The sequence below is a fragment of the Balaenoptera borealis genome, assembly GCF_965194805.1.
Source record: "Balaenoptera borealis genome assembly, chromosome: 8".
Taxonomy (NCBI): Eukaryota; Metazoa; Chordata; class Mammalia; order Artiodactyla; family Balaenopteridae; genus Balaenoptera; species Balaenoptera borealis.
The window spans coordinates 111,439,308-111,459,026 of record NC_138865.1 but is presented as its reverse complement, the minus strand read 5'-3'; the positions used below and the strand labels follow the sequence as shown (position 1 = coordinate 111,459,026).

General features: G+C 38.4%; 1 protein-coding gene across 11 annotated transcripts in view; it reads left to right on the top strand.

The window, feature by feature from the left end:
* Positions 1-19,719, top strand: part of DENND1A (DENN domain containing 1A) — a 531,128-nt gene that overhangs the window by 35,621 nt on the left and 475,788 nt on the right. For all 11 annotated transcript variants that reach the window (XM_082403252.1, XM_082403251.1, XM_082403250.1 and 8 more), the window contains exon 2: positions 9,366-9,436. In XM_082403252.1, the coding sequence (XP_082259378.1) occupies positions 9,366-9,436 (71 nt within the window). The remainder of the gene's footprint in view (positions 1-9,365; positions 9,437-19,719) is intronic.

Genomic DNA, 19,719 nt, shown 5'->3' with positions numbered 1-19,719 from the left:
GTTCTTAAAAGTCATTTATTCCCTAGACTAATGTTTCTATTTGGATAGTTCCTTATTTTCTGGATTGCTTTTAGTAACAGTGTTTGAAAGCTTAAGAGTTTTGAATCTTTGAAATACACAATAATATCTGTATTACTTACAAAGCCTGTGATTTGTAAGGTGAAGCAATTTTATTTTTTTATAATAAATAATACTCTTTACCTTGGTTTAGCATCTTTTAGTTCACAAAGCACTTGCTTGTTTTTCTTTCATTTGATCCCTAAGACAACTTTTGAGATGAGCAGGACAGATGTTATCTCTTGATGCGGGAGGAAGCTGATGTGTGAAAGGGTAAATGGCTTGTTCTAATCCCATAGTGAGTAAGGGATTTACCTGGGATTGGAACCCAGACTCTCTGATATTTAGTCTGGGGCTCTTTCCATAGAACCACATATTATTTTTGTGAGAACGTCTTGGTAAAAAACAGCTCAGGGAAATTGCTATTAATGGTTGTTTTTGTTTTATTAAATTTTTTAAAAAACCAGAATCTTACAGAAAAGTTGGCAATATAGAGAACTTTTCTAAAAACCAGTTTTAAGTGAGGTGCTGACCTGATACCTCATCACCCCTGAATACTTCAGTGTGCTTTTCCTGCAAACAAGGACATTCTCCTGTATAACCACAATACAACCATCAAAATCAGGAAATTAACATTGATTCATTACTATCTCTAGTCATTAGACCTCGTTCATATTTCAGTCGTTGTCTCAATAACAGTCTTTAGAGCAAAACAATCCAGTTCAGAATTATACATTGCATTTATTTGTCATGTCTCTTTAGTTTCCTTCAGTCTGGAAAGATCTTCAGTCTTTCCTTGATTTTCATGACATTGACACTTGAAAATTACAAGTCAGATATTTTTTAGATGGTCCCTCAATTTGAGTTTGTCTGATGTTTCCTCAAGATTAGATTCAGGTTAAGCATCTTGGACAGGACTATCGTGGGCGTGACGGCTATGCTCTTCTCATTGCATTCTAGTAGTTTGTCCATTCCTGATGGTGATCACTTTAATGACTTGATTAAGGTGGTTTTTGCCAAACTTCTACACTGAAAAGTTACTCTTCATCATTGCAATTAGTAAAGATTTTGTGGGAAGATACTTTAAAACTACGTAAATACTCCATTTCTCATTAAATTGTCAATTTATTCATTTATATCAATGTGGGCTCACAGTTTTCTGTTTATTTGATGGGTTAATAATCTGTTAATATCATTATTGATTTTGATGCTCACATTACCCAGATTGGCAGTGGGAGCCTTTTTAAGCTGTCTCCTGTATCCTTTTGACATATCCCCATCATTCTTTGAGCACTTCTTTGCTTTCTGGCACAATAGGATGTTTCAGTCTCATCTTGTACTTTCTCTGCCCCAGCCCTGGAATCAGGTATTTCTCCAAGGACCCCCGGTTCCTTTTAGAGGATGGTTGTATTTAGAAGCCAAGGTCTGGGTCCTAGATATGCTCATTGCTATTGGGGTGTTGCTCCTGCCAAGGCCCTTTCAGTAGACAGAGCCAGGAAGTATGTGTGTGTTAAAAGTCAGTTCATATTTACAGTTCTCTATTATATATTTACTGAAAACCTTGAATTCACATGAGTATCTCCAATTCAAATTCAACTCCGTAGAACTCATTCTATTATAGTTTTCTGCTAACCTCAACTGTGAGAAAGCAGGTCTTCCTTACTGGTCTTGGGCTTGTGTTAGGCATGCTCCCCCATCACCTTCCACCCCATGTGGATGCTCTACTCATTTACCTTGCTTTCCTGGGATTACAGTGGTTTGACATGCCCCTGCTCTCCCACTGCCCTGTGGATGCCCTGCTTGCCCTCTGATTCCCCATGATGCTAGGCAAGTCTCCTCTCACCCCACATAGTCAGCCTCCTCATACCTGCCCTGGCTCCCCACCCCACTCTAGGGTCCCTCTTGCTTGCACATGCTCCTCACCCTCTTGGGCTCTGATACCTGTGTTGGGCTGTCCCTCCATGGGGCACCTTTCACACTCTTTGTGTTTCAACATCCTGGTCGTGGCTGCCCTTGAGCATGAATGCTTTTTCCACCCCGCTCAGGTTCTGGCTCCGCATGCCAGGGTGCTTCCCCTCAGTGGATGCCTTCCTCATTCACTCTGATTTGACATCATATTGGCCAGGCCACCTCTTACCATGGACGTTCTCCTACCTCGCTCATGATCTGACACCTCTTGTCAGGTCACCCCCTCTGAGGGACATTTTCCTCACCCTGCTCAGGCTTTGACATGTCACGCTGAGCCATCGCCGACGTGGGCATCTACCCTGCTCTGCCCACATGATAGTTTTAGGAGTAAATTGTTCAGAAAGAGCAGAGGAAAACTTAGGGAAGGGGAGGCTCTTAAAATTATCTTAAGGACAAAAATATTTATTGACAAGGAAATGGATGCCATCTTTGCAAATGCCATTAATATGACTGGAGAGTCTAGATTTTACAGTGCTGCTCAGCACAGGAGGGAATTTATTAAAAGTGCATGGAGTACTGCACATTGTGGAGGGGTGTGCAGGCTCTGTCTTTCTGCTTGGGATCCAGCTCTGCTTCTTCCAGTTAACTTGCTTTGCACATTGTGGCATAAGAATCTTTCCACAGGAATCTATGGTAAGGTAAAACTTTGTAACTCCTCTCATAGTAGCATCTGTATCTTTATTAATCTGATCCTGAGAACAGTATTAGAAATGAAAAGTTAAGTGCAAAATCTTGAAATGACTTGTCTGTATAATTACACAACTAAGTTAATCATTTTCTGACAAGTCTCAACAGTGACAGCATTCTTCTATGGAGGTGTTAACTTGTTATGGGTTAGAAAGCACCCTTTGATACAGCATTTTCAGCCTGGAAAAACGGCTTTAATTTCAGAGTCTACTGAAACAAATGGAGACTTGTTGGAAATATTAACACTACCTTTTTTGCTTGTATATCTAGCTCAAAGGAATCAATGTTTATTAGGTGATGTTTGCTAGCACATTCTGGAGTGTATACAGTTACTTTTGACCATGTTGTCAACTTTAAGACAGTTCAGTTGGTATGAATTTTGAAATACTATACCTCAGCCCCCTCAGCATATAAGTTTGTAACTAAGGAGACAGTGTGCTGAAGTTTTACCCTAGTCCATAGAGAATAGGTTGCTATTTTGCTTTAGAATACTAGCTGGTGTGAAGATTTGATAGCTGTGAAATGAGTAAGGGATCCCAGTACTGTGTGTGTCTCAGTTTGTACTTCTAAATAACACTTAAAGGGTTGAGGGCCTAGCATGATGGCATGGTTATCATATGCAGCAGGTTCATTTTGTGAGGAGTTATTGTTACATTTTTCTCCTAATCTCATAATATGTTGTAATTGAAGAAAAGTAGGTCCTAATTGAAAGCTGATGATCCAGCAGAGTGATCAATAGCATGATGGTCTTTAAAAAAAAAATTAGCTTTCCCGCTGCCTGAATATTGTCAAAGCCTTTGTCTGTTTCATGACTTCAAGCTGAGTGTACTTAATCATTTTGAGAACATGGCCCTGAGCACAGAGCATGGCCCTTCCAGTGAATCACTGAGAATTGTGTTCAGAAGAGTGTGGTATTGAATAGAAATGCTCTCTTGCCTTACTCTCAGGCTTCATTCTCCCAGAGGCAAGAACCGACCAGACCTCCCTTCTTTCAAACACATTTTAACTGCTTGTGTGTCGTTTTTTTCGTATTTAAGAGCCAAGGCTGTTGTCAGCAGGTGTGACTTATTGATACCTTTGACTCCAAAGGAAAACATCTTTAAAGAATAACAGTCAGGTGTAAGCAGTGTGTATTCAGTAAGTTACCTCTTGTTAGAGAAAGAGAAACAGTTACTCTCTGGAAACTATGTGTCAGATGTTGGAGGAAAACTCATTCATCAAACATTTATTGTGCCAGGTGTAGGACTAGGATATGAGAAGACAGTTGGTGCCTTCAAGGAGCTGCCAGTCTAGTGGGGGAGACATATTTAATTAGAGGGACACGGGTGGTTCTCCACCTTGGCTGCACACTGGAATAAGTTGAGGAGGTTTTAAAAAAAAAAAACAATGCCTGGAGATTCTGATTTAATTGTTGGTGTGGCCTGGGCGTCAGGACTTTTAAAAGCTCCCTAGGTAGTTGTGATTTTGTCAGGGTCGAATGTGGTAAGAGCTGCAAAAGTGGGGAAGTACAGGGTGCCTTGGGAGCACGGAGGAGGGGCACTTAACCTAGTCTAGGATGTGAGTGTGGGGGATTGAGAAGGCTTCCCAGGGAGGAGGAAATGCCTGAGCTAAGGCTTGATGAAAAAGACTGGACAGATAGTTCCTTCCAGAAGAGCAGCTGAATAAGGTAGAATAGTAAAGTGGCTAGTGCCTTTGGATGATCCATGCTGATTCTGCCACTTCCTTGCTTTGACTTTGGCTAGTTTATCCTCTGAGTTTGTGTCCTCATCTCTAAACTGGGGGTAATAATACTTAAGGGGTTGTTGAAGATTAACTGAGATAATGCATGTACGGTGCTTAGGATCCTGCCTGGCACCTAGGAAACAGTAGGTACGGGCAGTGGTATGGTAATGATGTTATCATTAGAGAATCAGAGCATGGTTTGTTCAGAGAGCTACAAGTAGTTCTCTATGGCTGGATCTCAGGGTGCAAGACTGCACGAGGTAAGGGTGGGTGGCAAAAAAGAGCTTGGCAGATGGGCAGAGTTCCAGATCATGGAGGTATAGGAGTGTAAGGCAACTAATAATGGGATATCATGGCAGAACCAGGACATTTCCATGGTAATATGTTAAAATATGATGTGCTCTGGGAAAGCTTGGGTCCGTATTGGAAAATGGCTCGGAATGTAGTATTTTTAACTTCATTACATGTACTGAATTAGCAGGAGTGTTAATAGGACAGAAATAGGATTTTCAGTTCCTTTAGCCAAGTAGTTAAAAATATTAAGCATCTTAAAGAGTACTGGAGGAAATAAGTAGTCTCAAGGTATTCAGTAGTTCCAGAGATTCTCTGGAAATTGTTACAGTATTAGTGGTTTAATAAAAATATTAAGGAAGAGTCGCTTGGCCATTTACATTTAGAGGAGACACTTTAAAACTTATTTTTTGATGTGCAGAGAAATAGAAAATGCTTCCATCTGCATTGGCTTCACTGGCCCTTACGTATATTTGTTGGTATGTTATATAACTTGTCACAATGTCACAACATTAGTCGCTACTTCTTCTGTAATGTAACATGTAAATGATCATGGATGAGCATGACTATAACTTGTATAGTCCAGTTTGTTTTTAGGGTTGTAGTCAGCTTTTTGCTTTTTTTTTTTTTTCCCCTAAAGAGACTGTCATAATCTTTGGCTCCATGTAATAGAGCTCTGGCAGCTATTTGAACTGAGTAAGAAACTTAGGTAGTTTTATTATGCATTACAATGAGGCAGTAACTATGGGTAACACTAGAAGAGAAGTTAGCTTAATTGCTTCCACAAATGCTTATTTTCTTTGAAATCTTTTATTGCAAAAGCATTGTTGGAATGATGGATTATTGAGGTATACCTTATGTTTATGTTATATGTACAAATTATTTGGAAGAAGAATTCCATTTAACTAGATCAGTGGTTCTTAAAGTGTGATCACTAGTCCAGCAGCATCACTATTACCTGGGTACTTATTGGAAATGCTAATTCTTGGGTCCTACCCCAGAAACCCTGGAGGTAGGGCTTCAAATCTATCTTTTAACATGCTAAAGTTTGAGTCATAAAAGTGTATAATCACTCCAGTCATTTATTGAAATACTTTAGACCCCAGGAAAGCTAGTCTGTACTTCCTTTATTCCTTCTCAGTATTTATTTGATTCTGGCTATGTGCCAGGCACTGTTTAGGTACCTGGGAAAAACTAGTGGGTATGACAGACAAAAATCCCTGCTCTCCTGCAGTTTACATTTAGAGGAGGGAAACAGGTTGTGATTGGTGTGATGTGGGGAATTAAAATTCGATGGTAGAGAGTGTGTTGGGGAGGGCCTTTCTGAGGAGGTCAGGTATAAGCCTTATTTTGAATGACAGGAAGGACCACGTATGAAGATCAGTACAAAAGGCTATAAGATAGGAATGAATTAGGTGTGTTGAGGAGCAGACAGAAGGCCAGTATGGCTAGAGTGCAGTGGGCAAGGAGAGAGAGGTATGAAATGAAATTGGAGAGACAGGCAGAGGCCAGATAATGTAGGACCTTGTAAGGACTTTTTTCCTTCTCATTTTTAAAATTATAGTAAAATGCACATAACATAAAATTTACCAGCCTAACCATTTTTCAGTGTATGGTTCAGTGATATTAAGTACACTCATATTCTTGTGCAACCATCACCACCATCCATCTCCAGAACTGAGTTTGGTGTTTTGTTTTTTTTTTTTTCCTGCTTAACTGGTGGATGTCAGGAAATGCAGGTCTGAGGAAGAAAAGTGCCATTTGTTAAGTTAGAAATGCTTCTTAGAAATCCAGATGGGGATGTTGAACAGGCAGTTGGCTAAGGGAATCTGGGGTCAGGGAAGAAGTCGGGTTGGAGACAGGACTTTGGGGCTCATCAGCATTTGCCTGGTAATTAATGCTGTGAGACTGAATGAGATCATTTAAGTAATGAGTGTAGACAGGGAGAGGTCCAACACTAAGTTCGAGGGTAGGAGAGCTTATGTGAGTAGGAATCAGCAAAGGAGCAGCCAGTAAGGCAGGAAGAATACCAGTTGAGAGTGATGTCCTGGCAGGCAAGTGAAGACAGTGTTTGGAGAAGGAGGGCAAATCAATCAGTTGTGTCAAATGCTGCTGAGAGGTTAAGACAAGCACCGAGAATTGACCATTTTGGCACATTTTAGCAATGTGGAGGTCATTGGTGATCATGACAAGTTGTTTCAGTGGTGTGGTGGGTTCAGAAGCTGGTTGAAGTGTGTTAAAGAGAAAGGGAGGAGAAGAAGCAGAGATAATGAGTTTAGACAACATTAGGATGTTCTTCGCTTAGAGAGATAGCAGATCTGTCCAAACCACCTTAATTTAGTGGCACAGATTAACATGTCGGAGCTCCAGTGTTAAAAAATTTGGTATGTAACACCTTTGTATGCTCATGTTTTTTCCTTTCATTTTTTTAAATGGGGAAAAATAAACTTAAAAGTGGACATTTGGGTAAAATATGCGTGGAATCTCCATGGAGTCCTAGGGTCCTGCAGAATACATTTTGAAAGCCATTATCTTAATCCAGAGGAATGAAATTCTGAGATGAAATTCAGCCAGTTGCAAAATAGGCTTAAAGATATTTTTAGGTTTTAGAGGGAATCTTCCTGGTACTCTTCAGATGACCTTAGAACATTCCTTTCTTTCAACAAGCCCTCTACTTTGAGATTATTTGAATGAAGGGGATGTTCCATATGGTATTTTCCACAAATGTTTTGGTGACCAAATGATGCTGACCTTGTAGGTCTTTTTCTACTCTCTTGCAGGAAAAAAAAAAGCACAAAAACATTTTTAAACAGCTTTCTTAAAACTTGAGTTTACTTTTATTTAGTTAAGTAAGATACTCTGATTTAATGTCTAATTTAAAAATTATATTTGACAAAGGTATATTTAAATTCCTTGATTTTTAGAGCAGCCAACTCTTTTCACTCTAGGTACTTATTTAAAGCACAAGCCCAAATTTCTCCTCAGTGAGGAAGTAATGATCCTTCACATGAGAAATAAGTAGATCCCTGATTGACAGACAACTACCCCTGAGGAAGTAGAGGGAGTATTACCGTATTTTACTGAGTCTAAGATGCCATTATTTATAAGATGTACTGTTATTATATGTACTACTAAGAAAGAAAAAAAATGTTGCCATTTAGAATTGTAAGATGCAATAGATTGTAAGACTTGGGAAAATGTGGGGAAAAAATTTCATCTTAGAATCACTGAAACAGTTTGAGCGCCAGGAGGTCTGAGTTGCAGCTCTGGCTGTGTTTGTGTTTCTAACTAGTTGTGAGACTACTGACAAGTCACTTAGAATCTCTTTGCTTCAGGTTTCTCACCTGTATGGTGAGGGTGATGACTGATCCACATACCTCATAGGATTATAATGAGGATGAAATGAGATAAATGAGATAGTTATTTTGAAAAGTGGAATCTACTGGGCAAATTCAGGGTATTTAGTTGATTGAAATTAAGCCTTAGATCTGATTAGGCAACTCAGAAAGTTTCTTCTCTGAGCTTTGTTGTCAGGTTTAAAATAGAATTCAGTCATAGATGTTTGAATGTGTAACATTTTCTTCTACTAAATAATTTTCATGCAATCTGGAAATAATCTTTTTATTGTAGTTTTAGAATCAAAGAGAAAATATGAAGATACTATAACTCCAATGTTCTTATCACTCAGAATGAACAACTGTTAACATTCTCTTAGTGCTATGATCTTTTAAAAACTTAATATAAAATATTTATGACATAAAAAGGTAAAAGGATATAATAATGAACATTCATATACTTGCCATTGCCAATTTAGGCAAAGCCCCCTATTAGCATCCTGTCTTTGTTATAGCCTAATGAGATAGGATACTGTTTCTCTTGAGTCTTTAAAACCTGTAAATAAGCAAGTTTAACTTCATCTGAATATTTTGTCCTGGCGTATGAGGGAGAAGGTTACTTTGTGCTAGTGTTGCCTTGGTTTGAGTTTCCTCAAAATTCTATTTATGGTTTTGGAGATCCAGCTGTGTAAACTGGAAATATGACATCTGTAAAATCATAATAATGGCTAAGCTATTATGTGCCAAACATTGTATCTAGGCAATTTTTTAAAAAATTAATTAATTAATTAATTTATTTTTGGCTTGTGTTGGGTCTTTGTTTCTGTGCGAGGGCTTTCTCTAGTTGTGGCAAGCAGGGGCCACTCTTCATCGCGGTGCGCAGGCCTCTCACTGTCGTGGCCTCTCTTGTTGCGGAGCACAAGCTCCAGACGCGCAGGCTCAGTAGTTGTGGCTCACGGGCCTAGTTGCCCCGCGGCATGTGGGATCTTCCCAGACCAGGGCTCGAACCCGTGTCTCCTGCATCTTCGGCAGGCAGATTCTCAACCACTGCACCACCAGGGAAGCCCCTAGGCAATTTTTGTGTGTTTTCTTTACATTTCACAATAATTCTTCTGGTTAGGTATTTTCATTTCATAGGTTAGGAGGGCGTGGCTCAGAGAAGTTGAGTAACTTGTCCAAAGTTCCACAGCCATTAAGTTGTGGAGCTAATGATTTTAATCAAGGTCTGCCCTATACCACAGCCTGCATATTCTATACCATGCTCCCTCAATACTTGTCAGTAATCACAATCTGTTTCTTTTATAGGCAAAACCCAGAGACCATGTTTGAAGTGTATGTTGAAGTGGCCTATCCTAGGACAGGTGGCACTGTTTCAGGTATTTGCATGTTCCATTATGATATGGCGTGTTTGTTTATTGTATGAGCTAGCCATGCATATCGGATAATATGTGAATATTCTAAACTGTTACTTATCTTTAAGTATGTTTAAGTGTCTTTCCCTTTTATCTGTGCCCACATCATCCTAGGGAATGGAGAATAATTGCAGTGAACAATTTAAATTAAGAGTTTTACTATAACAGCCTTGAAATACGGCTTTATTCATTGTAATCATTGGGTTTTGGTTTGTATCTTTCGGAGATGCCTGGAAGTCAACTATTTAGTATGAAATATTGTCACCTTGCTAATAAGGAAGGTTTAGAATTAGGTTACAAAATAATATAAAGGGAAATCTCTGCCACTAAACTGGAAGGAGATGTTTGAAATGGATTTAGTTCAGTAAATTTTGTCAGCTGGTTAAAAAAAGGTTGGAAATTAGTTGAAGGAAACACCTCCTCTGGCTTTAGCTTTTGGACTAATTTGGACATGTATTCCTGAACAACAGGGTCTTGGATAAGGTTAGAGTATCTTGTGCAGGCTGAGTAAATCACTTCTTGACCTAAAATCCTTCTTGGTTAATGAGTAAAAATAACCTTCTGACCTAGTGTTCTTTTTGCTGGTGCCTAAGAGAGTGATGTATTTGCCAAAGGTATGTTAGGGAGCAACTCTCAGTCCACACACCAACAGTTGCATATATTATTTGGTGTTTATGGAGAATGAATTTATTTGGATTAGAAACTTGGAGTAATCAGGATTCCAATGGTAGTTATGCCCGTAATTGGCTATACAAACCTTGGACATATTTTCTACTTCGTTATTTTAATTAGATTGTAATACTCATAAAATAGTTACCTTTTATTGAGTATCTGTTGTTCTGTTGTCCTACATGCTTGACATACATAGTCAGTCCTTACAGTACAACCCTTAAAGATAGTTGGATGGTATCAACATTATGCCTATGAGAAAACAGAATCTGAGAGGTCAAATAACTTACCAAGATTATACAGCTACTGTGTGGAATAGCCAGGGTTTTAGGTTCAAGTCCTCTTCACTCTGTTAAGTTGCCTTCTTGAGGGCAGTGACCATGTTGTACACATCTCTCCATGTCATCTGCAGGGCTTTGCACAATGTCACCAATATTTGTTAAAATGAATGCATTTCTCAATATCAAAAGTGAGAATTGCGTGAGCTCCACTTTCTGGATTATTTCATGAAGGCTGTGAAACATGTTATAAACTTATGGTCATTCTAGAAGTAGAATGTTAATATTCATCTTAAGTTATGCCTCTAATTGTGCAAACCATTGGATTGGGAAGGGAAGTAGCTGATACTAGGTGTGTTCGTGCAGCAGTACCTCTGTGAGCTGACTCGTCAGAGTAACCAGTTGGTGACGGCTGTGATTTGACAGATTTAAGGACAAAAGCTTTTATTTCTACAGTTGCTAATGTTCCCCCTTTCAGTGCTGTAGGATTTTTTCCCCCAAAGTTAAAATGAATTTTCTTGGGGAATGTGAACAAAGTTTGATGAGTACAAATAAGAAAAAGGAACAAAATGAAAAGTCTTTACCTTATCCTCTTCTTTCAGTCATCTAATTCCTCTCCCTGTAGACAACTCTTTTCTTGTTTAACCCTTTAGTTTACTTTTTTAAAAACTTTAAATTTTGAAAATATTTTAAAAGATAAAAGTTACAAGAATAGTTAAGTGCATACCCCCCTTTCCTTAGATTCATCAATTGTTACTATTTTGCCACATTTGCTTTATTACTGTGTGTATTTTTTGCTGAACCTTTTGAGAATAAGTTGCAGACATTGTGACCCTTCAACCCTAAATACTTCAGGATATATCTCCTAAGAGTAAGGGCATTTTCTTAAATAACTCCAATACAGTTACCAAAATAAGAAAGTTAATGTCATTTGTCCATGTTTAATCAGTTGTCCCAATAATATCCTTTATAGCACTTTCGCCTCTGATGCAGAATTCAGGATCATGTAATCCATTTAGTTTTCACATCTGTTTAGTTTTTTTCAGTCTGGAACAGTTTTGCAACCTTGTTTTTTTTTAAACCCTTTATGAAATGTTTTTGAAGAAATTAGGTCTCTTGTTTTGTAGAAAGTCCCTGGGTTTGAATCTGATTGTATCCTCATGATTAGATTAGGTTATGGATTTTGTGTGGGAGTATTTCAAACATGATATTGTATCCTTCTCAGTGTATCATATCAGCAGGGACATGATGTCCATCCCATTATTTGTGGAAAAATGTGCATAAAACTTTTGTGTACAGTTTAATAATTATAAAGTGAGTACCCATGTTACTGCTATTCAGGTTAAGACAAATAATATTGCCTGGTTCTAAGGAAATTCTGGTCCTGGCAAGAAGACCCCTGCCCTAGCCCTATACTTTAGAGGGCCCTGCTTTGGCCCTCTTCTGAAGTGCCCCTTTCAGGCAAGGAGTCTGTGGGGCCTATGGGACATGCTCATTTAGAGCCCAAAACCTTCCATCCTAGACAAACTTTGAATACCTAGGATCTAAGAATTTCTTGACCCAATGGCCCCAGGCTTATTCCCACAGTCTGTGTGAGTCTTCCCTAGGGTTTGTCCTTCTGAGGGTAGACTGGCTACTGGTGTACACACCCCTAGGCCCAAGGGGTGGCCTAAGGGTATCTGTTTGTGGGGAGTAGGGTATGCGATGGAGCTTGGGCTTGTGAGTAGAGGTGACTGCATCCCTGTGTGTGAGGTTCCTGGCAGTGTGGGATGGAAAAGGGGGAGATGGACAGTGGGCCAGGGGCCAGTTTTCCCTGAACCATGTTTCTACATGGAACTCTAAGGAATCCAAGAATTTTCAGTGTGAATCTGGCCTTCCAAGTAGTTATGATAGGAGGATGGAATGTATTTTATTTAATAGTTTGTTAGCTTATTTCATATCTTGTAAATATTTAGACATATGGTTTGTGGGCCTCTGTTTGTACTCTTGCCAAGGCCCTGTAAATGTTAGAGGTGGGGCTGGCCAGTGCCCCAGAAGTCCCTCCACTCCCCTTCTCCAGAGGTAACTACTATCCTGACTTTTATGATACTCATTTCTTTGTTTTTCTTTGTAGTTTTACCACATAAGTATAGTTCCTTGAAAAATTTTATTTAGTAGTGCCTGTTTCTGAATTTTATAGAATTATTCTGTATGTAGTTTTGCTGCTTGTTTGCTCAAGTCTGTAAGGGTCCTCTGTGTTGTTGTGTGTCATTTATTTTCATTGCAGTGTAATACACTTTAAGATTATATCACAGTTTATTCATTCTACAGTTAAAGCACTTGAAGTTGTTTGCAGTTTTTGGCTATTACAAGCAATGCTGCTGTGATCTTTATACATAAATCCCGGAGCATGTAAACATACTTTTACATAGGATATGTACCATATTTGATTACTGGATGATGCTAAACTCTTTTTCAAAGTTGATTGTGCTTGTCTACACTCCCTCCAGCAGTGTTTGATAGTCTTTATTGTTCAACATCTTCATTAGTCCTTAATACAATTAAATTTGTTGGGTTTGGCCAACCTGATAGTTGTGTGGTAGTATCTCCTTGTTGTTTTTATTTGCATTTTCCTGGTGACTAATGAGATTGAGCATCTTTTCATACGCTTATTGACCTCGTGAATACCTTTCTTTTTAAAGTGCCTGTTCAAGGCTTACTCATTTTTTAATTGTTTTCTATCTTTTCCTTGTTGATTTATAAGAAATTGTTTGTCCTGCTACTATTAATTATCTGGTCAAGTGTGTTGTAGATATTGTCTCCTACTCTATGGTTTGTCTTTCCCTCTCTTTCTGGTATCTTTGGTCAAAACTTCTTGATTTTCATATCTGCAGTTTATCAATGTTTTCCTACACTACAGATATGAAGCTATTATCCTATATTTTCTTCTGAGAAATTTATAGTTTTGTCTTTCACATTCTTTAATATATCAAGGATTTTAATTTTCTATTAGATGATTAATATCCAGAAAAGCTAAACTTAAATTTGATTCCTTATCCATGATTTTTAAAAATTGGGAAACTAAATAAAACCAATTACTAAGATATGCTATTCCTCTACATAAAATGTGTTTTTATAAAATGGTCAGGTGCTTCTAAATAATACCTAAAAAATTACCTCACAATGAAAGGATGACAAATGTGAGAAAGGCTGGTAAGAAATACTACTAGACGTTAAAGACAGTTCTTTTTCCCATCGATTACTTTTAATGTCTGAACTAGTGAAGGTATTGTCAACTCTCATGTGTTCTTTGCTCTGAAAGCATTCCATGACATCCATGGAAGTGACATGTATTCTGTCCGTTCTACTTAGATATTGCATCCAGACCTGTGGCACTGAGTGGCACATCTTCCAAAGATTGTGCAAATAAAATTTGGGTACACAAACTGAACTCATGGTGCTGCTTACTTTCTTTGGGAATTCGTAAGATTTCCTAGTTGCTAATACCAGTGAATAAGCTGTCACTTAGTATTTGATTTTAGGTAACTTTTGTCTACTTCTACAACCTTTTTTTTTTAATACAACTTACTATATCTGCCTTTTTCTGATACCATTTTGCCATTTAGATGATTGCAAAGAATGTGTCTTAAAATTAGTCTTTGTTCATTGGATCTGCATCTCTGATCTCTGCCAAAATATCTGAGCAAACTTAAATACAAACCTTACGCTATACAGTACTAGTGTCTGGGCATAATCTTCTCTTTGAAGTTTGTTTGCATCACCCAGAGGGCTTAATTCCCTGCTGTGAGAAGGTGGGTTAGAAAGCACTGAAACTACTTTATGGGTCTTTAATTGGAGGATTTAGTATACATTTTGTTCTATAAATTTCTGTGAGAGTTTCATTCTTATGATTTTTTTCTTATACTGTGGTATATTATGTTCTCATTGTAAATAAAAAAAATATACTAAAAATTTTCCAATTATTTGAGTACATATTGGCAGATTATCCCTGGTGTGTATTTTTTTCTATTCATCTTTAAATTTTTTTTAAAAATTTATTTTATTTATTTATTTTTTGGCTGTGTTGGGTCTTCATTGCTTCCCGTGGGCTTTCTCTAATTGAGGTGAGCGGGGGCTACTCTTCATTGTGGTGCGCGGGCTTCTCATTGCGGTGGCTTCTCTTGTTGCAGAGCACGGGCTCTAGGTGCGCGGGCTTCAGTAGTTGTGGCACATGGGCTCAGTAGTTGCGGTTCGCGGGCTCTAGAGTGCAGGCTCAGTAGTTGTGGCGCACGGGCTTAGTTGCTCCGCGGCATGTGGGATCTTCCTGGACCAGGGCTCGAACCCATGTGCCCTGCAATGGCAGGTGGATTCTTAACCACTGAGCCACCAGGGAAGCCCATATTCATCTTTAAATTTTTAGTAGCTTGTTTTCTTACTAGTTTTTGACTATGCATAAATTTTTAGAAATTTTTAAAAATTATAAAGAAGAGAAAAATTATTACTCAGTAATAACTACTGTTAATGTTTTTTTTTTTAAATTAATTAATTTATTTATGGCTGTGTTGGGTCTTCGTTTCTGTGTGAGGGCTTTCTCTAGTTGCGGCAAGTGGGGGCCACATTTCATCGTGGTGCGCAGGCCTCTCACTGTCATGGCCTCTCTTGTTGCGGAGCACAAGCTCCAGACGCGCAGGCTCAGTAGTTGTGGCTCACGGGCCTAGTTGCTCCGCGGCATGTGGGATCTTCCCAGACCAGGGCTCGAACCTGTGTCCCCTGCATTGGCAGGCAGATTCTCAACCACTGCGCCACCAGGGAAGCCCTACTGTTAATGTTTTGATTTATTTCCTTGTAGCCTTCTTTTGTGTGTGTATGTGTGTGTGTGTAAATATATAAACTTTTCCCCCCAACTTCTGCTACATGTGTGTGTTTTCCTTGTTTGTTCTCCCTCAAATCATTAAACTTTTCCTATAATTATTATTATTATTATTTTTTTTTTAAAGATTTATTTATTTAATTGATTGATTGGTTGCTATGTTGGGTCTTCGTTTCTGTGCTAGGGCTTTCTCTAGTTGCGGCAAGCGGGGGCCACTCTTCATCGCGGTGCGCGGGCCTCTCAGTATCGCGGCCTCTCTTGTTGCGGAGCGCAGGCTCCAGACGCGCAGGCTCAGCAGTTGTGGCTCACGGGCCCAGTCACTCCGCGGCATGTGGGATCCTCCCAGACCAGGGCTCGAACCCGTGTCCCCTGCATTGGCAGGCAGATTCTCAACCACTGCGCCACCAGGGAAGCCCTCCTATAATTATTAATATAGCTTTGTAAAGATCATTTTCGGTGCTATAAATTATGACATCATGTTTATGTGCTGTATTTACTCGTAATTACATCTTTAGATTGTTTCCAGGGTTCTTCTGTTGTAAATAATGCCAGTGAACATCTTTTGTGTATAATCTTGTTATTTAGGTACGTGAGTTTAATGTTTTAAAAAGAAGTAGGATCATTTTGAGTAGATCTTTGATTTATCTTGTTCTTACTTTTTTAGTGCTTTCTTTTTTTTTGCCAGTTTCATTTTGTGTACTCCAATTTATGTATTTGTTCAAGAACCCACCAGAAAATGAATACAGTCACCTCCAGTTGTGAAAGCTCCCAGAGCTGAGTTCAGCCCGTCTGACTGAAGGTCTCGAAAGAGGGTGCTCTTGCAAGAGGGATGAGCTTGCCCAGTCCAATGATCAGATGGTACTGGCATGCTGAAACTCTGGAATGCATTTCAAATACAAGTGTCTCGTTACAGCTGGCATCTCTGAGCCTGCTGCAGGCACTCTTGGGCAGCCACTTTGCACTGGGAGTGGCAGCATCAGGTTCTCAAGGCTGTTCCCCAGACCAGCCTCCCTCTGTGTCTGCTCTCCTCCCAGTGTGTTTAATACCTTAGTCCAATGGCCACTTTTAAAAAAAGTAGTCAAGTTAAGAAACTCTTGTGAGTACCGTGTGAAAAGAACGCTTAAGACATGGTGCTTTGGTTAACTGAGTTTTTTCAGCTACCTCGGAGTTGAGTAGTAACCTTAAAAAAAACAACAAAAAACCACCTGGCTTTAAAATCTCTGTTAAGTATCTGTTCACATTTCTGTATTAGCAATTTCATGAAGAAAACTGAGTCTTGGCCAACTTAAGGTATTGAGAGCCTGATTTGTTGCTCTGCATTTAAGCTTTCATTTTATAGGACTCAGGTTCTGCGATCTTTGCCTGTGATCAGTGTATGATCAACATCATTAGATATCTTTTAAAAATTGACTTGAAAAATAAACAATTTATGTTTTCTCTTTAAAGATGAAGTGGAGGAGGAAAAAAGCCCTTTTGAGAGTTGTTTTACCTCAGATTAAAATATTCTTAGAGGTATTAACAAAATTTTATCATCTTATTTCTTTTCAATAATAGGATAATAAATCACAGCAAACTTTTGAAGAACGGTGGTAAAATAGCTAACTTTTATTGAGTCCTTATTATGTCCCAGTCACTTTTCTTTTAGTATTCCTTTTAAGCCTTGAACAACCCTCTAAGATGGGTCTTATTTTTGAGGAAACTGAGGCTCAAAGAGGTTAATGCAATTGTCCAAGTTGGACAACCACAAGTGGTAGAAACAGGATTTTAACTTCATTCCTGTGGCATCTCCCCCAAAATAACTGGCTAATATGACCTGCGCATGCAGTAAGAAAAATAAGATAATGTAGGGGAAGAAAAATTAGGCTTATAGAGAAAATTAGGGGAGAGGCAGTTACCATTCATGAAAGGTACAAGGGTTTCATTTTTTTTTTTTTAAATTGAAGTATAGTTGATTTACAGTATTGTGTTAGTTTCAGGTGTATAGCAGTGATTCAGTTATACGAATATATATATTTGAATATATATATTTTTTGAGACTATTTTCCATTATAGATCATTACAAGATATTGAATATAGGTCCCTGTGCCATATAGTAAATCCTTATTGCTTATCTGTTTTATATATAATAGTTTGTATCTGTTAATTGCATATTCCTAATTTATCCCTCCCCCTCCCTCTTTCCCTTTGGTAACCGTAAGTTTGTTTTCTATATCCGAGTCTGTTTCTGTTTTGTATATAGATTCATTTGTGCTATTTTTTAGATTCCACATATAAGTGATATTGTATATCGTCTTTCTTTGACTTACTATGATATTCTCTAGGTCCATCCATGTTGCTGCAAATGGCAATATTTCATTCTTTTTTTATGGCTGAGTAGTATTCTACTATATATATATACCACTTCTTCCTAAACCAGTCGTCTGTTGATGGGCACTTGGGTTGTCTCCATGTCTTGGCTATTGTAAATAGTGCTGCTATGAACATTGGGGTGCATGTACCTTTTGAATTAGAGCTTTTGTCTTTTCCTGTGTACAAGAGTTTCTTCTAGGGCTTTTTTTTTTTTTTTTTTTTTATTCAGCACGATTACTTTAGCTTTTGTTTTGCTTCTCCTGAACTTTCCAGTGAAATTGAATCCACTTTATGGAGTATTAAGGTATGGATCCTGATTTGTAGTAGTGTAGTAGGGACGAATTACCACTCACTCAAAAGACACAGATTACTTAAAAATCTTTGTAATTTCTCTTGACTCTAAGTACCTGATATGCCAGTTAGGAAATATCTTGTTTGGGATAGAGGTGTGGAACCTCATCTCACTGTACTTTTTAAGCTGATTTTAAAAGGTCAGGCGTAGCTTTGAGAATTACAGTGTGCCTTATACCTTAGGATTGTTACAGTGATTATTTCTTTAAACTAGAGGTGAGCCTAGTGAGAGCTCATTGTAATAAAGCTTTTGCCCACCATCTAATGAAGTAAGAAGTATTATCTCAATTGCATAGGTAAGAAAAGTGGGGTTCCATGAGAGCAGAAATTGTTTCTTGTACCTGTATATTCTAACATCTATTGAATACAACAGTACTTGGCACGTAGTAGACCCTCAATAAGTATTGAATGATTAAAACTTACAGATAGGAAGTGACTTGTTCAGAGTTGGGATTTGAACTCAATATGACTGTATTCTTTAAACAAGTTTATGAAAACTGTGACACAACTTAGAATAAAGATAAATGCATGCACCTACCACTCAAGAAATAAAACATTTTGTATCTCTGAAGCCCTCCTGCATGCCTCTCAAGTTGCTTTTTTCTACTGAAACCACATTTTGAATTTTACCTTAGTTGTATATCCTTGCTTAAAGCTTGTGTTTTTTTATTACACTGTGTTGATGCTCTAAATTGGTATGTAGAATGACTTTGAATTGCGGTTCTTACAAAGTAACCAAAAGTGAGCAATATATTTTCTTAATGTTTAGTTATTTGAAGCTGAGTCCCAATTTCTTTCTGTTTCTAACGTGTCTGATTTAGGGGCCATCTGGGTCTAAATTGCAAAATAGGGACGCCTCACAATTTTTGGTTTATTCACAACAGTGTGGTTCTTCTTGCTGTAACTGTGGTTCATCCTGTTAGGGCTATGGCCCTCTAGGTGGAGTAGGAATTCATTGACCCACTAAACAATAAAATCCGTGCGAGCAGCGAGTTTGATTTTTTTTTTTTTAATTGCCACAAAATGCCAATCTCAGAGCCTCATTTTTCTCAACTATAAAATTGGGGTCCTAATAGTACCTACTTCATTCAGTCGAAAGGATTAAAGTAAAATGCACAGTGCGTGGGACATGGAAAGTTCTTAATTAATGGGAGCTGTTGTTATTTATCATTTATTTTGAAAGATTTAATTTTTTTAAGAGAAGATTTAGGTTCACAGCAAAATTGAGAGGATGATACAGAGATTTCCTGTATACGCCTGCCCCACACATGCACAGCCTACCCTATTATCAACATTCCCCACGAGAGTGGTATGTTTGTTACAATTGATGAACCTACATTGACACGTCATAATCACCCAAAGTCCGTTGTTTATGTCATGGTTCACTCTTGGTGTTGTATATTCTGTGGGTTTGGATGAATGTATAATGACATGTATCCATCATTATAGTATACAGAGTATTTTCACTGCTCTAAAAATTCTGTGCTCTACCTGTTTAGCCCCCCTTGCCCTCCACACACTGTCCCCTTCCCACCAACCACTGACCTTTTTACTGTCTCCAGTTTTGCCTTTTCCAGAATGTCATATAGTTGGAATCATACTTGTATGTAGCCTTTTCAGATGGGTTTCTTTCGCTTAGTCATATGCATTTAATGTCCCTCCATGTCTTTTCATGGCTTGATGCCTCATTTATTTTTAGTGCTGAATAATATTCCATTGCCTGGATGTGCCACAGTTTATGTATCCATTTA